We start from the raw sequence: 17569 nt of genomic DNA, 5'->3' as shown, positions 1-17569 counted from the left end.
AAGGGAAAAGGATCCACCTGATCCCGTCATCGTATGGTCAGAAATCATATGAACTGACACAATTACGAGATCTTCGGATCCTTAGGAAAATGATCCGGCGCGATGATTCTTTTTCCGTGAAAAGGCGAACAAACTAAGCTGGTAAATAGGATTGGGGATATGAAAAAAAGGTAGATTAATTAGTCTAATCATTCTTCAATTAGAAGATTGATTGAAATTTGAGTGAAACTAATCATTTTACAAAGCTCCTCTTTCGTTTCAATTAGAAGTTTTGAGAAAAGGCTAGCACACGGATACAGTCCTATAGTTTTCACAAAGCTCCGCGTTCGTTCCAATATTTTCAATTACTTCGAACTTGATGTTTGCAGTTGGCACATTGTTCCAATTAACAAACATCCAACTTATGATGATTTCTTGCACAAAATCCGTTAACTTCAGATTGGAACAGTTTGCAAAGTACAGGGGTGAGAGACGATGCGAGAGATCAATTTGATGAATGAAAAGAGATCGGTTTGAATAAGATATACCAAGTGCCCAAGAAGAACAGTAGGTATGATGAATGTGAGAATTCCGGCTTTTAACTTTCCATAGCAGAGACCTGAAACAAGCACTTTGTTTTAGTATTACTTCTCTAGACATGACGTTTGTTATTTACAACAGGAGGGACTATGGTGCCAATAAGTCGTTAATAAAATGTTATACGTTATCAACATTATTGATACAAAATCCCTCCTTTTAACAAAAATGAGCGTCCTACACAAAGAATTTATATAGAACATCGAGCTGTCTCGTGTCATACCTTCCTTGAAGACTAGTCATGTGAGAGAATCAACGAAAGGACCAACAAACCAGATAGCAATTGGGTTATCCACAACATACTGCACCAAACCCTCTCCAGCTGGGCTAGCCAAGCATGCATATGTTGCCAAAGACCCGGAAACACCAAGCACCCAAAATGCTTGCAGAGTGCGCTTAATTTCAATCACATATAAGAAACAATGACAGCCCCAGTCCATCGGCTCCGATTGCATACACGAAATCGAGATTGTGTTTCAAAATACCAGTTAAGAAGAAGCTGTCAGGCAAAAATGCAGCAGAAGCTGCAACTACAAATGATGTAGCTGCAATCACTAGTCCTGACCTGTACAAAATAACCTACCACACCGATAAATGTTGAAGAGTGCGAATTTCCAGAGTCAGAAACTCGATCGAATCAAATACAACTTATGTTGAATGGTTACACGACTACTTGTAGTGACACTTAATAATAGCATAAAAAGTACAAATGTGAACAAAAGCACTTATAAGGAGGAGTGCTTTTTACCAAAATTAGAAAGTGGTTGTGTACCTCTCGAACGTCGGTGGAGTCGACGAGCCAAGGACCGTAAACTCCCTGATAGACGGTTTCAGCCAAGGAGGTTTGCGGTTGAGAGCTTTCTCCGAGAGCTCTGCACTTGAAGGATTGAAGCCAAACAGAAGCTTTATCTGCAGAAGAAGAAAGAAAAATATGTGAAATATTATTTGAAGGGCTAAGTTTTGCAGCAGGAAGTGTAGGAGGGTGGACGATGGTTGCACTTGCACACAGAAAAAGTATTTTGGAAGCCATTTTTGGGTAATTAAGGCAACCTACGGCTTTGCTAATTTCAGTTAATTTATTATGCATAAAAATCCCATTTGCTCTGTTCATAATCTTTAGATGTGTGGATGCGTAACAGAACATGTGCTGATACATCCACTATTATGTCAAAAGCAAAAGTATCCCATATCATTAGGGTCGAATGTACTCTAGATTTGATGGACTTGTTTTGAGATTTACTGAAGCAAATATAATTAAAGAAATTACGAACAAGCGAACAACAAGTTGATATGGCCGAGTTGGTCTAAGGCGCCAGATTAAGGTTCTGGTCCGAAAGGGCGTGGGTTCAAATCCCACTGTCAACATTTCTTTTTTGTTTATTTTCTTTTAACTTTTGGACTCTAACAGGCCCACACTATTTTTGGGTATCGTCTGGCCCAAATAACGTTTAACAAGAGGCAGACATGGACCAATTCATACAACAACCTATAACGGATTACGGGCCAAATCGGTTACAAGTCGACGAGTCTTTGAGACTTGGATTGGGTCAAGCTATGCTTATTTCTTGTGTATTCTCATTCATTTTACTCCACAAACTAAATTTGAACCTGCTCATAAAAATAAAAGAGTAAAATTTTTGAATTCGAACTTGATCTTGCACTCGAGTTTAAAATTCATAACTTGAACTAAAAATTTTCTAATATAAGTTTCTGAAATTAACAAAAATATGCACTATTGGTCTTTGTCGTTAACTTCCGTTATAAAACTGTCAGTTTAATGTTGTGCCACACCCACATGTCCAATTTGTATTCAAATTTTCTACACTCAAAACCTTATGTGGTCTCTTTGTGTACTTGAGTGACACGTGTCTTTTTAACTTAATATATCTTTGGTTTTTTTTTTTCTTAATTTTTTTATTGAGGACATAAGTTAACAACTAAGATCAATAATACACATTTTGTTAAATTCAAAAAGTAAATTAACGAAATTATAGTCTAGGAACAAATTCTAAACTCGAATGCATGTTCAAAGAAGATTTCTAAATTTTACTTAAAAAATATAACAGTACATAGTCTTTAACTTTTCCATAAGAGATTATGATAATCTTAACTTTTCCATAAGAGATTATGATCTCGATAGACTTGGTTTGACATACTAGTCCAATGTTAAACCATCATATGCACGTTGCATTACTTTAAAAAAAATGTTAAATCACACAACTAATGTACATAATGATAGTGTTTTATAGTTGTTATTTGGTGAAATGAACTTATCTATAAACAAGCTTTTCACACAAAGAAGGATGTGGTAGCAAGACGTGACAAAAACTCATGGGTGTTAAAAAGATATTAAAACATAATTTCCTTAACAACTATAGTTTATAGAGCTATTATTGATACTACAAATAAGTCATCATGTAGGTGAAAGAATCTTCGTGTTTATGATAATTTTTCAACAATAAAAGCTTTCTTAACGCAAAATCATCGTTCTTCATGAAATTTGCAACAATATCTTTTAAGCACGATTTTAACGAAGCTATTAACCTTGCTCTTTTGATTAAGGTGATATGATGAGAGATGTAATCACTTGTACATGGGAGGGATTGGGAAGAATATTGCGTATGATAATAGAAGTCTTGAGTTGTACTAAAAAAATGGAAAGAAGAAAGAAATGTGAATGCGGCTTGCAGAGATTCACTGTTTGGTGGTTTCACCTTGGATTGGACGCATGGTATAAGGCAAAGAAAGAGACAAACACGACAGTCGCCGCCAAATTTGACGTTAGAGAGGGAACAAGCCGAAAGCGTAGAAATCTACAACCTTTGCGCGTGTCACTTGTCCAAATCAGACATGGGACCCACCCTCCTCCCATCTTTCCTTTCCTGATTCTGCCCAAATCTCATGCTTTTTGCATAACTCAGCGCAAGTCACCGATATTCGTGAGCTTATGATTTTCTTTCATCTTAATCTCTTTTGTTATTATTTTTTATTTAAATAATTACGGTTATAATATATTAACAATTTTTTTTTACTTTTTATTAAAAAACAAAATAAAAAATATAAGAGAAGAAGGAAAAAATGCTAATAATAATAAGGGAGAGAATCCTATTCTTCTTTTAAAAGCATAAGGAATTTGAAAAAAAAAAGAAAAAAAGAAAAAAAAGGAGCTTCTGCGCTCCTTTGTTTGCTTTTCCTTTGTGTCGTTTTCTGGGATCCTTTGTTAGGCAGATAGACCTTATGTGGGCTTTGGACGATTTGGGGCTGGCCCACTGGAGCTTCTGACATTTGTGGGGAAAGTAGGTTGAAGGCCCACTGGAGCCGCTTTGGCATGCGCATGATTTTAGCCGTTGAGGGATCTGTATTTTGTCGTTTGTACTGGTCGCATCGCAACGACAATAAACGCAAATGCTTAGCCTGATTAGGTTTAATAATTTATTGTTAACATTATCAAAAAGCTCAAAACAAGTGGGAGAATAAAGGCTTACCCTGTACCTTATATCACGTAAAAAAAGTCATGATTAAAAATTTCAAATCTTGAGTTTGAGGTATGAAGCTAACAAAAATATAAGTGATTTTCTGGTTGATAGTTTTAAGATGTCATTAGATTTTTTGCGTCTCGTTGGAGATTAGTCCTACCATTCGTGTGTGGGACACGGTAAACTAAAACTCAGCTGGTACAATATAAGTGAGTGACATTGTTTATATTTTAGTGACAAATATATCAGTATTGATATTAATATGCGTGTTTAAAATGTGAGTGTTTTTGTTATGACTAATGTCGTGTCACTTAACTTCAAATTATTCACTCATTAATATAAAATTAATGTGAATATTTTATTTTAATATCAGGCAATAGTATGGCGGTGACAAAAAAATATGCTCCATCTTACATATAAAAAAGAAAGAAAGAAAGGATAGTGGAGGCATGCTTAAAAGCTTGTCGGCATGTTTAATTATATCTTTCTTCAAAACTTGTGTTACAGATTGCATTACATTGTGTGCCGGTGGGGGTTACTAATTAAGGTTTTGAATCTTGATGGTTTCACTTCCACTTCCACTTTAAGGTTTTGCAAATGTTAACGTGTCGATCTATTTGCTACCAGAAGCTCAGAACTGATGATGGCTCATGATGAGAAGCCAGTTTTGGTTCGTGCATCTAATAAAGTTAGCATGCAGCAAAAAGTGCTCCAAAAAGCTACCTATATACCATAGATTATTAGATTATTTCTCCTTCCATTTTCCTTTAATTTTTCTTCGTCAAAAAGTTTTTGTTAATTAAGTTTATACGAATATAGTATTGTAGTGAGTGTTTGTGTTGCTTGAACGAACCAGGTGGTGTTGGTTTTTGGTACATTGATTTTTATTTTATTTTATTTTTATCTTGAATGATAATTTTATCTTCGCAGTAACAAAGATAATAGATAATAGGTTATTTTAGCCTTTGAGATTAGTATAACTCTTCATTTTGGTTCTTAAAATTTAAAATCGATACAACTAGTCCTAAGTTTGCTGTCAATCATTTTGGTTCTTTAGTGAAAAATCTTTAAATAAGGAAAAAATGATAAATATACCCTCAATTTTTGTCTAACTCATTTGGGTCAATTGTTTATTAAATTGAGGGTATTTTTGTTATTTTGGTTCTTATTTAACAATGATTTTTCACGGAAGAACCAAAATTATTGACAGTTACAAATTGAAGAACTACTTCTATTGATTTCAAATTTCAAAATTTTTTTGGCTAAAAAGCCTAGATAATTTCACAACATGCTTGAAAGTTGAAACCAAAATATATCTTAGGAAATCTACTGATTGGAGTGTTATGTTAAGGTGATTGAAATGAGACCACCAATCGCATCAGGAGATTGGAAATAATATTCCACCTTTAATTCTCGAAGCGACGGCACTTCATTACGTAAGTAGATCGTATATTGATTTATCATTAAGTTGACAAATATTCGGATGTGATTTTTGCTTTCGATAACAATATTTGAATACGGCATTCAACCAAGTTGGATAGAAACAGTTCGTTGTTCAAATGATTAAAAGCATAATATCGGAGGCCCATAATTTGAATGAAACTCTTGTTTGTGAATTAAAAAAAAACAAAAGGATAATGCTCTCTCTGTCTCGTTTTGTAAGAAAAAGAATTCCTCAATATCTTAAAGGCAATCCACGTCTACATTCTACTTGAGTCTCGACGATAAATTATGCATGCTTTTGGTGATGCGGGGAACTGGTTGTTCTAGTACATTGATCATGGAAATCTCAAAATTAACCACTAATGCATGTATTAGGGTTGTGAATCTTGTTCAGACTTTTTTTTTTTTGTAATTTTTTATCAATGCATGGCTGCAACAATACGTAAAAAACCCAGGCAATACATATATATATCAGTAAAGAAGAAAAAAACAAAAACCTGAAACGATAATACATGCTAACTAGTACAAACAAATGCTCTCCAAATATTAAACTTCCTCTATACTTAAAAACCGAACCTCATCAAGATTAAATATAATGCACGCAATAGTACTACTACCACTAGCTACTCCCTTGGATTACTCCAATTCCCGTCCTTATTCCCCCCATCTTCCTCATGATCTTGTTGTCCTTGTTGCGGTGGTTGTGAATCTTGTGATGCAGTGGAAGATGAAAAATGCGTCGATGATGGCAAAAACCGTGAAGTAAATCTTGGATCTTGATTAAATGGATAGGAAGAATAATTGTAGAAATCAGCATCATTGCCGGAAAGAAGCCGCGCGTACTGATAAAGATCAGGGAAAGTTTCCGGCTGCTGCGACATCATTAATGGAGCAGGAGCTGGCTGAGGATTAACAATATGGCCAGCTGGTGTCATGAGATTTTGTGTTCGTTGAGTCGAGGCAGCACCACTACTACTTGTAGTACTACCAGAACTGCCCATTAGGATGCCCAAATCGGTCTTGCCTTGAACTCGTTCGGGGAAGTTGAGCTTGGCTTTTGTGCCTTTGAACTTGAGAGCTGCGTTATCATATGCAATGGCGGCATCTTCGGCGGTCTCGAAAGTCCCAAGCCAAACTCTGGCTGCTTTCTTTGGGTCACGTATTTCAGCTGCCCATTTTCCCCAAGGTCTTTGTCTCACTCCTCTATAGTGTCGCCTCCTTACGGGCTCTTAATTCACAAACATGGACATCATGAAACAACAATATACAAAGTTTAATGTATATTGAGACAAAAACATTAGAAATTAGGCTTATATGGATTGATATAGTTTGGTACAAAACGATGTAGTTATAAACATATTTAAGCGCAATATCATCAAAAGAAACATTACGAAAAAAATCTTCAAAAATAATAGTAATCTTCATATAAAAGACTAAGTCTACATACACAAACTCATACACACACACACAGATAAGTGTAGATATATATATATATATATATGTATGTATGTATGTATGTATTTATGCTACTATAGTCCATGTTACTATATGCTAGCTAGTTGATGCAAAGACGTCTTTAAGTTGCCATGCACTATCAATGTGGAAGGAATTTAACTAGAAGAGGAGTGTAATCAGCGGTCAGTGTGCCCTATTGTGCTAAAGTATTACGTGTATATATTCGAGAGAGCTTTAATTCCTTCTTAAAAAGGTCTTACATATGAAAGCAGGACGAAGATAGAGACTGGAATTCAAAGCATTCCCATCCTTTTCGGTAAACACTTTTGAAGTTAGCAAATCTTCCAGAAAACTTATACTTAAGTGGAAATTGCACCAACCCAACAAAGAAATTGAATAGCTATAAAGTTTAAGACGTTATTACCAAGGATCGGATAATGCCGAGGCAAGATAGACTAGAATTAGCTAGAACATTAAAAAAATAAGATAAAACCAAACATCTCTAATTTGTATTTAGTTTAAACTTTCAATCAGTAAGAGTCTGTTTGTGAAAATTGAGAAAAACATGAAAAGAATGTCCCAGATGGAAACAAGAATTACTTTTAGTTTGTTGGCAATTGGAGAGATAGAAAGAGGGTTCTTCACGGAAAGTAGGTAGGATACAAAATTATTAAACTTGTCTATGATCATATTAAAAAGTCTTTGGTCAAATTTGACTTAGGCAAGAAACACAAAGCTGGGATATTCATAGCGGATGATAACAAAAATAGGGTTAGGAGAACAAAGAGCAATTAGCTAACCTAACAAGCTACTCAATTATTTTGATTAGTATCTTGTCAAAATAATGGGGATTTAAAGATGGACATGTATAGATGATGGGAACTTTTGAGAATACGTGTGATGTGAAAACAGATCAAATTCACAACAATATTGTGAAAGCATATGCATACACATAGATAACCCCAGTACCGCTAGTGCAGTATATGTCAATATCATCGATTACAACGATTTTATAGATAACCCCAGTACCGCTAGCGCATCACATGTCAATATCATCAATTACAATGATTTTATAGATCTAGGCTTAGCTAGGTTGGTTAGAGCAGTGTGTTTTTTGTTCTACATTCAACTTCAAATCTCATTTCCTGTAATTTAGATGAATTTAATGTAGAATATTTATGGTATATATAAAAAAACTTAAAACAATAAAAAAAAAGTAGGTCGAGGGACCAAAAAAAAAAAGAAAAAAGGAAGGAAGGAAAAATATAGAAATCATATACCTTGATCTTGAACCGGTTGAGAGCGGTCGGGTTCTTGTTTGACTAGGAGGGATGAGTCTGAGATGGATGTAGGGTTTGGTTGCACGGCAGCATGATCATCGGTGGTTCCAATAACTTGAGTGAGAGCAGAAACCATGGCTGACATGTCAGCTTCCGTCCAGGAAGATTCGTAGTTGGAAGGGAAATCATGGAGGTGGGGATGATCCTCCCTCTCTTTCTCCTCTGATGCTTCTGAAGGAAGCGGGCGTTTTCCATGCCTTCGATCCACCTTTAATCCTGGGCTCGAACTACTTCTGATGTGTGTGTATCTTAGCTTGTAGCTAGAGGCCTGTGTAAATTTCTTGGCTTGTCTAAGATTTGGACATCAAGATTCAAGAAATAGATCGTTCAGATGAGAGAGAGAGAGAGAGAGAGAGAGAGAGAGAGAGAGTAGACTGTTGTGCGGTAGTGAATATATGCACTAGAAAGGAAAATAGGGTTAGAAAGGAAGGGCTTTATTGGTCAAGAATTCGATTTTATCGTCTTGGATGTTTGGTAATATGAGATGAAAATGAAGGTATTATTCAATTTAAAAAGAGAGAAAAAAAATCTCTTTTAATTTGTTACTTTTAAGTGTATATAATTTTGATGCTATCACTCGTTTATAGCGACAACTAGCTGTATTCTTCTCACAAAGTTTATATTATTTATTTATTTTTTAAGAATGAAATAACTTAAAATTAGAAACTAATAACAACTCTAAATAGTTTTCAATTTTGTGATTTTCTTCTCATATTGCTCATCTCTCTCCTTTAATATTTTGTTATTCTATCTTTAACATAAAACCAAGTAATCTTTGAGCTATTCTTGTATGGTAGTGCACTCCATTGTTCATTGTCCTAAACATAAAAACCTTTAAGCTATTGAAAGAGGAGTATGTGAACATGTGTAAAGTTTTTACTTTCTTCCAATTAATTATATTTATGGTTTGAAGAGGTATATAGAAGTACCATTAACATGTTAGTTATGAAAATCACTATGAGTCTTAAACTTTAATTATATATAATATGTAACCGTGGCCGGTAACGGAGCTAGTGAAAAGAATCTAGGTGATCAATAAAATGTTTTTTTTGGGGGGGTGGGGGGGGGGGGGAGGAGAGAGAGAGAGAGAGGGGGGGGGGTAGTACCACTAGATTTGCAGTTAATTACACTCTCAAAGCCACTCAGTACTACAGTTTGGTGGTATTCCTCTTCACTTGGAAGTAAGAGGTCTTAAGTTTGAATCTCGTGGATGACGAATTTGATACCAAATTAGATTGCCCATTGTATGACTTAGCATAAATCCCCCTCCTCTTAATGTAAAAATATTGATGTACTCAAAAAAAAAAAAAAAAAAAAATACCCTCTCAAAGCAAAGTCGATTGTCTCCCGTTTCGGAATAAAGGTCAGCAATCAATTACAAGTGATACCAAATTGAGATGGCTGGACAATTTGATCAACCTACGGAATCATTTTGGTGCATTTAATTAAAATACAAAGTAAATGAAGCTGAGGAGGTGGAGTGGATCGTACGACTCCCATCTCAATTTTGTCATTTTCTTTATATGGAATGCTAGTTGCCTCCATATAATGATCTCAATTTGGTTTGAATATTTTGATCTTGTAGAGATTTTCAACGTATTTCAACAAGGACGTGTGTCATATATGGTTGAGTATTTAACCTTTATTTCTTCTCGTTGAATATATACATATATGAAGGAATATTTGATGATCTCCCTATAGCTAGCTATATATACGGAAAATATTTTGTTGCTTCTGAAATAAAGAAGCTGGTGTCCGGGTTACAAGTGTAATATTTCGTATATTCTGCGAAATTGTAATGTAGTGGCTCATCGCCTTGCCAAGTCAAGCTTATAGTGGTGATTTTATGGTTTGGTTTGAGAAACCTCCAATGTTACAAAGATGTACTCTACCAAGATTTGTACTCGCGTTCAATTCTTCTTCATCAATAAAGCTATGGTTTTCTCTTAAAAAAAAACCATAACATTATCGTCTTAGGCCTCAATATTTTGCATCGGGAATCTTTTATATCTCTGATTGTATGTTAGTCGTGTAATGAGGGTGATAAGATGATGAAATATATCTTCGGACATGAAATATCTTCCCAGCCCTATATATGCTCTGACATGGGTAGTGTCTACTTACTTTGTAAATTGGACTACCTAATTGTCCATTGCACCACTTAATTGTACATTATTGGACCTTTGATGTGATCATGCATGACGTACATACATTTAAAATTATTTAAAAAAATATAATTCTCCTACCTTCAAAAATACTGTGGTTTGATTTGGTTTCTAGATATAGGTCAAGATTCAAGAACAATCAATTTTTATCACATGACGGAGCTTTCAAGTTAATGTTTTGACTCCATCAAATCAAACTAATAGTCGATGTTATATATATATATATATTTGTGTACGTATATAATTATATATAACTGGTAACAAGATTTGATTTGTAATTACAATTTATTTAGATAGGAAAGTGCACCGTACACCTTCATAGGTAGATGGGACAACCGTACAAGCATACCCAGAGGTTCATGTATATACGCTATATCCAGGTATGGAGACATATATACCCACTTTTCTTTGTTTTACCCACTTTTCTTTGTTGTCTCTTTTTATTTTAAATTTTATGAAGCTCGATCGACCGCATGTGGGAAAGATTACATGCACATGTAGATTCAAATACGGACAATCAGTCCACATGTATCCTCATCTCTTTCAGGCTTGCATAACATATCCCTTCGTCCCTCCAGCAGCTTTATCTTCAACTTCTTCAAGAAATAAAAATATGTACTATATAATAGCATTTTGTGAGTGTCGTGACGAAGCAATATTATTTCGTATACATGCATGCATGCAAATTCAATAATTCAACCGTCCACATCACAATCATTTTCCAGCTGATTCCAAGATCCTCCTCCTCCTCAACCAATCCTTCCACAAATATGAAAGGGACTACAGATCACAGTACTACCACCAGCCCTTGCTAGCACTAGCCGAGGCATAGTTGGGTTTTGCCTCTGACCTAACCAAGGCCCTTCAGAAGGGGTCCACATTATTTAATAAAAATGGAGATTAGTTGCGGAATCCATATCACATCGAGTTTCAACGATCCGAGCCATATAGTTTGTAAATCTTGATTCATAGATCATCTTTGCAAAAATTCAGTTCAATCCGAAACCATTTGCCTAATTAATTGTCATGCTGAAATTTTAATATTTCTTAGAACATAGTGCTTGTCAATTTTTTTTTAAACTCAATTAGATGCCTCAAATATTTTCGATTTGGCTAGTATTTTGTAAAGATGATCTATGAAGTGCAACTTGAAAAACAGATAGTTTGGGTCGTTAAAGTTCGATGTGGTATAAGCCCCAACACTAATTCTCATTTAAAAAAAACATAAAGATCCCTTCTCTTAAAGATTCTGCTCACCTCAATAATTACTTTTTCTCTCACGGTATTATATCTTGACGTCAAATAATTACAACACAGGAAAAGACTACCACGTTTTGTTTATATCTTTTTGCACGTAATTAGTGCACAAAAAATATTATGGATCCCGCCTTAGATTTATATAGGAACTGAATTTGAGATGAACAATCAGGAATGTAAAATATAAGAGATCGCCACAGAAAATATTAGTGTAAACAAAATAATTTTTCTGTTTTATTATAAAAGATTCTGACTCCCTTGTGCACGCATGTATTCACTTCATATATTTCCAATTAAATTTAAATATACTTTATAAATATCTCTTTAATAATTGATATCCTCTCTCATGTTATCAGATCCTTTTCACCTCTTCACGCTCGTGCTCAGCTTCTCCCTAACCTAATGCAGATGTATATTCTGCCTCCAAAGTCCAAACAAGTGCCCCCAAATAACTTACAGATTGAAATAATAAAGAGAAACTTCCCCTAATAACATAAAATAAAATAAACGAATGAGCATGCATGCCAAAATGTTCCTATAGACTTTGGGGTCGGTATCAAAGTCTTGTCGATGTCATTTTTGCCATGAGTCGAGGCTTCTAAGGGATTTGGATTCTCTCCGAATCCAAAGGATCTGAGCCTGTATATTAAGTGATCCAGACTGTCTAAATTTAATCAAACGGCTACAATTATTATAACTTTTAAAGAAATTTCATGTTTGTAACCGTTGGATCAAATTTCGACGGTCCGGATCACTTGATCCACATGCTCAGATCAAATGGATCCGGAGAGGATCCAAATCCGCTTCTAAGACCCTCGTCTTGCACTCTATTACTGTGTCCACTTGATAACGATCTCATTTAAGTTTTGCTAAACTTAGTTGTGAGAGCATGAGTGATATCTGACCGTTGAACAAATTATAATAATTATATATATATATATATATATATGAATTAATTATCAAACCTATTCACGTATGCGTGTGCGGCTAATTAATGTGATGCAACTCATTATTTTATTGTATGGATGTTGCTATGCTTGGTCAGGTGGTGGTGGGTACTTACATTCCATTCCTCACCTTCTTACAAGTAGTTCGATTCCATGTAAGACTTTTGTAGATGGGTACATGGGGCCGCAGGCACATGTATGCGTGTGCCTCTGCCCTGTTATCAAAGGACGCCAACAAAACTTGGACGAGGATTATCTCCTGAGCAGATGGAGATGATCCTTCTGAACAGGCCCATCGAACCGTTCATTTTTTATCCAACGGTTACAAACAGGAAGCCTCCTAAAAGTTATAATAATTATAACCGTTGGATAAAAAATGAACGCCCGATGGACCTGGTCAGGAGGATCCTCTCCATCTGCTTAGGAGAGGATCCTGATCCACAAAACTTAAACGTGAGAGCCCTTCCAATAAAATATATAAAAAATAAAAATACACGTAGTCAAACAAGTGGATTTAGGTCGAAAGTTTTTATATAATATTTATCACAACATCATCTGTATCTGTTGAGTAAAGTTGGTAAGCGTTCTGACCTTTGAAACCGGCCTCGCGTTGGGAGCTGTCGCTGACTTAGTAGTTCTGGTAATAATCCATCCATTAATACAATATAATATGGTTTAAGTGGTGACTTGCCTAAATAGGAAGTGTGTCATCAATTATTCAAATCTTTAATACAAAATGAAGATCCGTATTGAATAGGAACAGGTTACTAGGTTTAGGCATTGTAAAATTTCGACCACAAAAAATGAATGGAGAGAGGGGGGGGGGGAGAGAGAGAGAGAGAGAGAATGCCAACAAAAAAAAAAAGAGAAAAGGGAAAGTATAGATGATGACAACTTATGAGAATGCAAGTGCTGTGAAAATAGATCAAAATCACAACAATATGGTGAAAGCAGATGCATAGATCAAAATCACAACAATATGGTGAAAGCAGATGCATACACAGAAAACCCCAATACCCTAGCGCACGTGTCAATATCATCAACCACAACGATCCTATAGATCTTGATTTTTGTTAAATTGGTTAGAGCAGTGTTTTTTATGTTTAGCATTCAAGTTCAAATCTCACTCTCTGAAGTTTAAATGATTTTAACGTAGAATTTATCTCTACTAATTAATAAAATACTCATTGTCAACTAAAACTCTATGAAATTATCAGTTTAACCCTTTAATTAAAACAGAACATGAATAAAAAATATGGGACATAAATGTAATTTCACACAACCAAATTTTGATATTTTTAAAGCCTCATTTACATGTAATCATAACATATCTGTAATTAAAAAATAATAAATAATAAAAAAAAACTTCCCACTCCCACTTTCTCTATCACTCTCTTCCTCTCTCCTTCTATTTCAAAAACAAACATAAAAAAAATTTCTCACATACTTTGTATGTGCCCATATGCTAGTAGTATAAAATATAAAAAAACCTTAAAACAATCCAAAAAAAAAAAAAAATATTAGGTCGAGGGACCAAAAATAAAAATATAAAAAGGAAGGAAAAATAGAAATCAATACCTTGATCTTGAACCGGTTGAGAGCGGTCGGGTTCTCGTTTGACTAGGAGTGATGAATCTGAGATATACGTAAGGTTTGGTTTCACGGTAGCATGATCTTTGGTGGTTCCAATCTTGAGTGAGAGCAGAAACCATGGCTGACATGCCAGCTTCCGTCCAGGAAGATTCGTAGTCAGAAGGGAAATCATGGTGGTGGGGACGATCCTCCCTCTCTTTCTCCTCTGATGCTTCTGAAGGAAGCGGGCGTTTTCCATGCCTCCGATCCACCTTTAATCCTGAGCTCGAACTACTTGTGTTATTTATGCATCTTAGCTTGTAGCTAGAGGCCTGTGTAAATTTCTCGGTTTGTCTAGCTAAGATTAGGACACCAAGATTCAAGACAGATCGATCAGATGAGATAGCGAGAGAGAGAGAGAGAGTAGTTTGTTGTGCGGTAGTGAAGATATGCGCTAGAAAGGAAAATAGGGTTAGAAGGAAGGGGTTTATTGGTCAGGATATCGAGTTTATCGTCTTGTGTATTGGTAACATGAGATGAAAATCAAGGTATCATTAAATTAAAGAAAGTCTCTTTTTATTGTTATTTTTTAATGTACATAACTTTAATGCTATTACTCATTAATAGCGGTAATTTATAACGATAACTTAGCAATATCTGTATGATAAAGTTTAATTATTTACTTATTTTTAAGTATTAAATAATTTTAAAATTAGAAACTATTAACAATTCTAAATAGTTTTCAATTTTGTGTTTTTCTTCTCGTATTGCTCATCTCTCTCTTTTTTATTTTTGTTATTTTATCGTTAACGTAAACCAAAGTAATCTTTGAGCTATTGTTGTATGGTGTGCACTCCAATGTTCATTGTCCTAAGCATATAATCTTTAAGCTATTGAAAGAGGAGGATGTGAACATGTGTTTTTGGTAAAGCTTTTGCTTTCTTCCAATTGTATTTATGGTTTGAAGAGGTATATATAACTATCATTAACATGTTAATTATTTTCATCACCATGACTCTTACACTTTAATTATATATTTAATTTGTAATCGTGTCCTGTAATGGAGCTAGCGAAAAGAATCTAGGTGGGAGAGGAGGGTGCCATGGCAACCACATGTAGCTCCGCCCCTGACAGCGGTACTACCACCATTTGCAGTTAATTACCGTCTCAAGGCAAATTCGACTGTCTCCCGTCTCAAATAAAGGTCAGAAATTAATTACAAGTGATACCAAATTGAGATGGTTGGTCAACTGATCAACCTACGGAATCATTTTGGTGTATTTTGATTAAAAATTAATTATATGAAGCTGCGGAGGTGGAGTAGATCGTAAGATTCCCATCTCAATTCTGTCATTTTCTTTATATGGAGAGCTAGTTTTCTCCATATAATGATCTCAAATTTGGTTTGAACACTTTTGATCTATTAGAGATTTTCAATGTAATATTCAACATGGGGGCCGGTGTGTCGTATTCACGCTTACTTTGATCTTGAATATAATATATAGGAAGGGATATTTTGATGATCTCCTAACTAGCTATATAACGATAATTTTTGTTGTCTTAGCTAAATTAACGAAGCATGTGTCTTGGGGCTCACTTTGAATCAGCGTCATATTTCTCATACCGTTATTTTACATATATTTTAAAAAGTTTCTCAACAAAGAAAAAAGGAAAAAGTAAAAAAAAGATTCTTATCTCCTCAATCTTATCGGAGATTCGGATGTGCCTCAAATTATTTATTGTTGCGAAGATAGTAACTAGATTAAATATGATGTTGTAAATATAATTTACTGAACAATTATGGAGGCCACAAAGAGAGAGAAAGGTGCGGCAATAGAGAAGAAGAGAGAGATGTGTAATTGTGGGTGTATTCTATTCCACCCTGTTTGTACCATACTTGACCAATCCCGAAACTACTGAGGTCCGGTCAACGTTATACCGTCAATGACCCAGAAGAGTTTCCCTCCAACCAGGAGGCCAATCACAGTGCGACACGTGTCGACATCAGAAGCCAATCATAGCGCGACACGTGTCAACATCAAAAGCTAATCACAATACGACATGTGTCAATGTCAGAATGAAACTAGAAACTCTCTTCTATAAATAGAGATCATTCTCTCACAATATTTCCTAATGTAATTTGTACTAAATCATTCATTAGTACTCACTAAAGAAGAGCTTGAACCTATGTCTTGTGTAAACCCTTCACAATTAATGAGAACTCCTCTACTCCGTGGACGTAACCAATCTGGGTGAACCACGTACATCTTGTGTTTGCTTCCATGTCCTTATCCATTTACTTACTTATCCACATTAGTGACCGGAGCAATCTAGTGAAGGTCACACACTTAATACTTTATGTTGTACCAAAGTCCTTATTGATTTTGTGCATTAACATTTGGCGCCGCCTGTGGGAACGACACTTATTCCCACTCTCTTCAGCTTTGTCTAGCTGGTTTCCACCATTCGTACACCCTTTTTTGACCAGACATCACTCACCAACATGGGGAGCAAAGGAAGCCACAGCACACAGAATGACACCCCTCTTGCACCTAGTGCGAAGCAACGAAAGAATGAAGGAAATAGGGTTGCTCTTCAAGCTAAAGTTGATGAGCTAGAAGCTCAAAATAACAAGATAGCAATGAAGAATGAGGTCCTCCAAGAGCAGTATGAGAAGCTCTTTGAGACGCTCTTTCAGACGCTCCACGAAACTATGCGTACTCAAACACGCGAGCTTGTTGCCCCTGTGGACATCAACCATTATCTGGGTGCCCCCTAACACAGAGGGTCACCTTTCTTCGATATGGGTATCCCTAATGAGGAGTGAGTTAATCATCAAAACATTGATCAACATGAGACTTCTCTCAACCCAGCTGCTTCGACCCGAAGCAGGAGAAGTGGAGGAAGATACCTTCTTGCAGAAGGGTTGGAAGGATCGAAAGCCATTTATCGTGACTACCGAGATTTCCTAAAGCAACATCGAGAGAATCCCCTCCACATATGCTCGAAGATTAATGATCCAAGGGTTTATGAAAAACTCGGTTCCCTCTCACGACCCAGGCCATCTGCCAATCTAGGGAAAGAACGACATGTCCTAGAGGAACATGAAGGAGACTTACGAAAGAAAATCCCAGTGGTACATGACTCCACTTAAGACCCCTTTGTCCTACAACTCATTGATGAAGTAAACAAGTTGAAAGACGAACGTCATGCCGAGATACCTGACTGGAACCAACCTAGGCCCGACCATCTCACAAGGAGGATCATTGACACCCCCTTTCAAGCGAAAACAAAACAAAAGCTTGGTTTACAACTCTATACTGGAAATGAGGACCCAA

At 35.7% G+C, this 17569-nt stretch overlaps 2 protein-coding genes, 1 non-coding gene and 1 pseudogene across 6 annotated transcripts; 1 reads left to right on the top strand and 3 right to left on the bottom strand.

The window, feature by feature from the left end:
* Window positions 1–245: 245 nt before the first annotated feature.
* LOC126609077 (uncharacterized) lies at window positions 246–3912 on the bottom strand (annotated as a pseudogene).
* TRNAL-AAG (transfer RNA leucine (anticodon AAG)) lies at window positions 1861–1941 on the top strand. The gene has a single exon. It is a non-coding gene; the product is annotated as a tRNA-Leu (tRNA).
* Window positions 3913–5938: 2026 nt separating the features above from the next.
* On the bottom strand, window positions 5939–8712 carry LOC126608137 (ethylene-responsive transcription factor ERF113-like). Its single transcript, XM_050275936.1, has 2 exons — window positions 8231–8712; window positions 5939–6723 (listed from the first exon to the last, which is right to left on the bottom strand). The coding sequence occupies exons 1-2, from the start codon at window positions 8373–8375 to the stop codon at window positions 6119–6121; spliced, it is 750 nt and encodes a 249-aa protein (XP_050131893.1). The 5' UTR covers window positions 8376–8712; the 3' UTR covers window positions 5939–6118.
* Window positions 8713–10647: 1935 nt separating this feature from the next.
* LOC126608138 (uncharacterized) lies at window positions 10648–14826 on the bottom strand. Of its 4 annotated transcripts, none has more exons than XM_050275937.1 (4): window positions 14238–14826; window positions 13251–13296; window positions 12776–12874; window positions 10648–11073 (listed from the first exon to the last, which is right to left on the bottom strand). In XM_050275937.1, the coding sequence occupies exons 1-4, from the start codon at window positions 14488–14490 to the stop codon at window positions 10959–10961; spliced, it is 513 nt and encodes a 170-aa protein (XP_050131894.1). In that variant the 5' UTR covers window positions 14491–14826; the 3' UTR covers window positions 10648–10958. The 4 variants fall into 4 exon arrangements, with proteins under 4 accessions (XP_050131894.1, XP_050131895.1, XP_050131896.1 ...); XM_050275938.1 differs by having other exon boundaries at window positions 12790–12874; window positions 14238–14821; XM_050275939.1 differs by having other exon boundaries at window positions 10648–11051; window positions 14238–14815.
* Window positions 14827–17569: the final 2743 nt, after the last annotated feature.

This window comes from Malus sylvestris, chromosome 16, assembly GCF_916048215.2.
Source record: "Malus sylvestris chromosome 16, drMalSylv7.2, whole genome shotgun sequence".
Lineage (NCBI taxonomy): Eukaryota > Viridiplantae > Streptophyta > Magnoliopsida > Rosales > Rosaceae > Malus > Malus sylvestris.
Note: the sequence above shows the minus strand (reverse complement) of the source record. Positions and strands in the feature narration are given on the sequence as shown.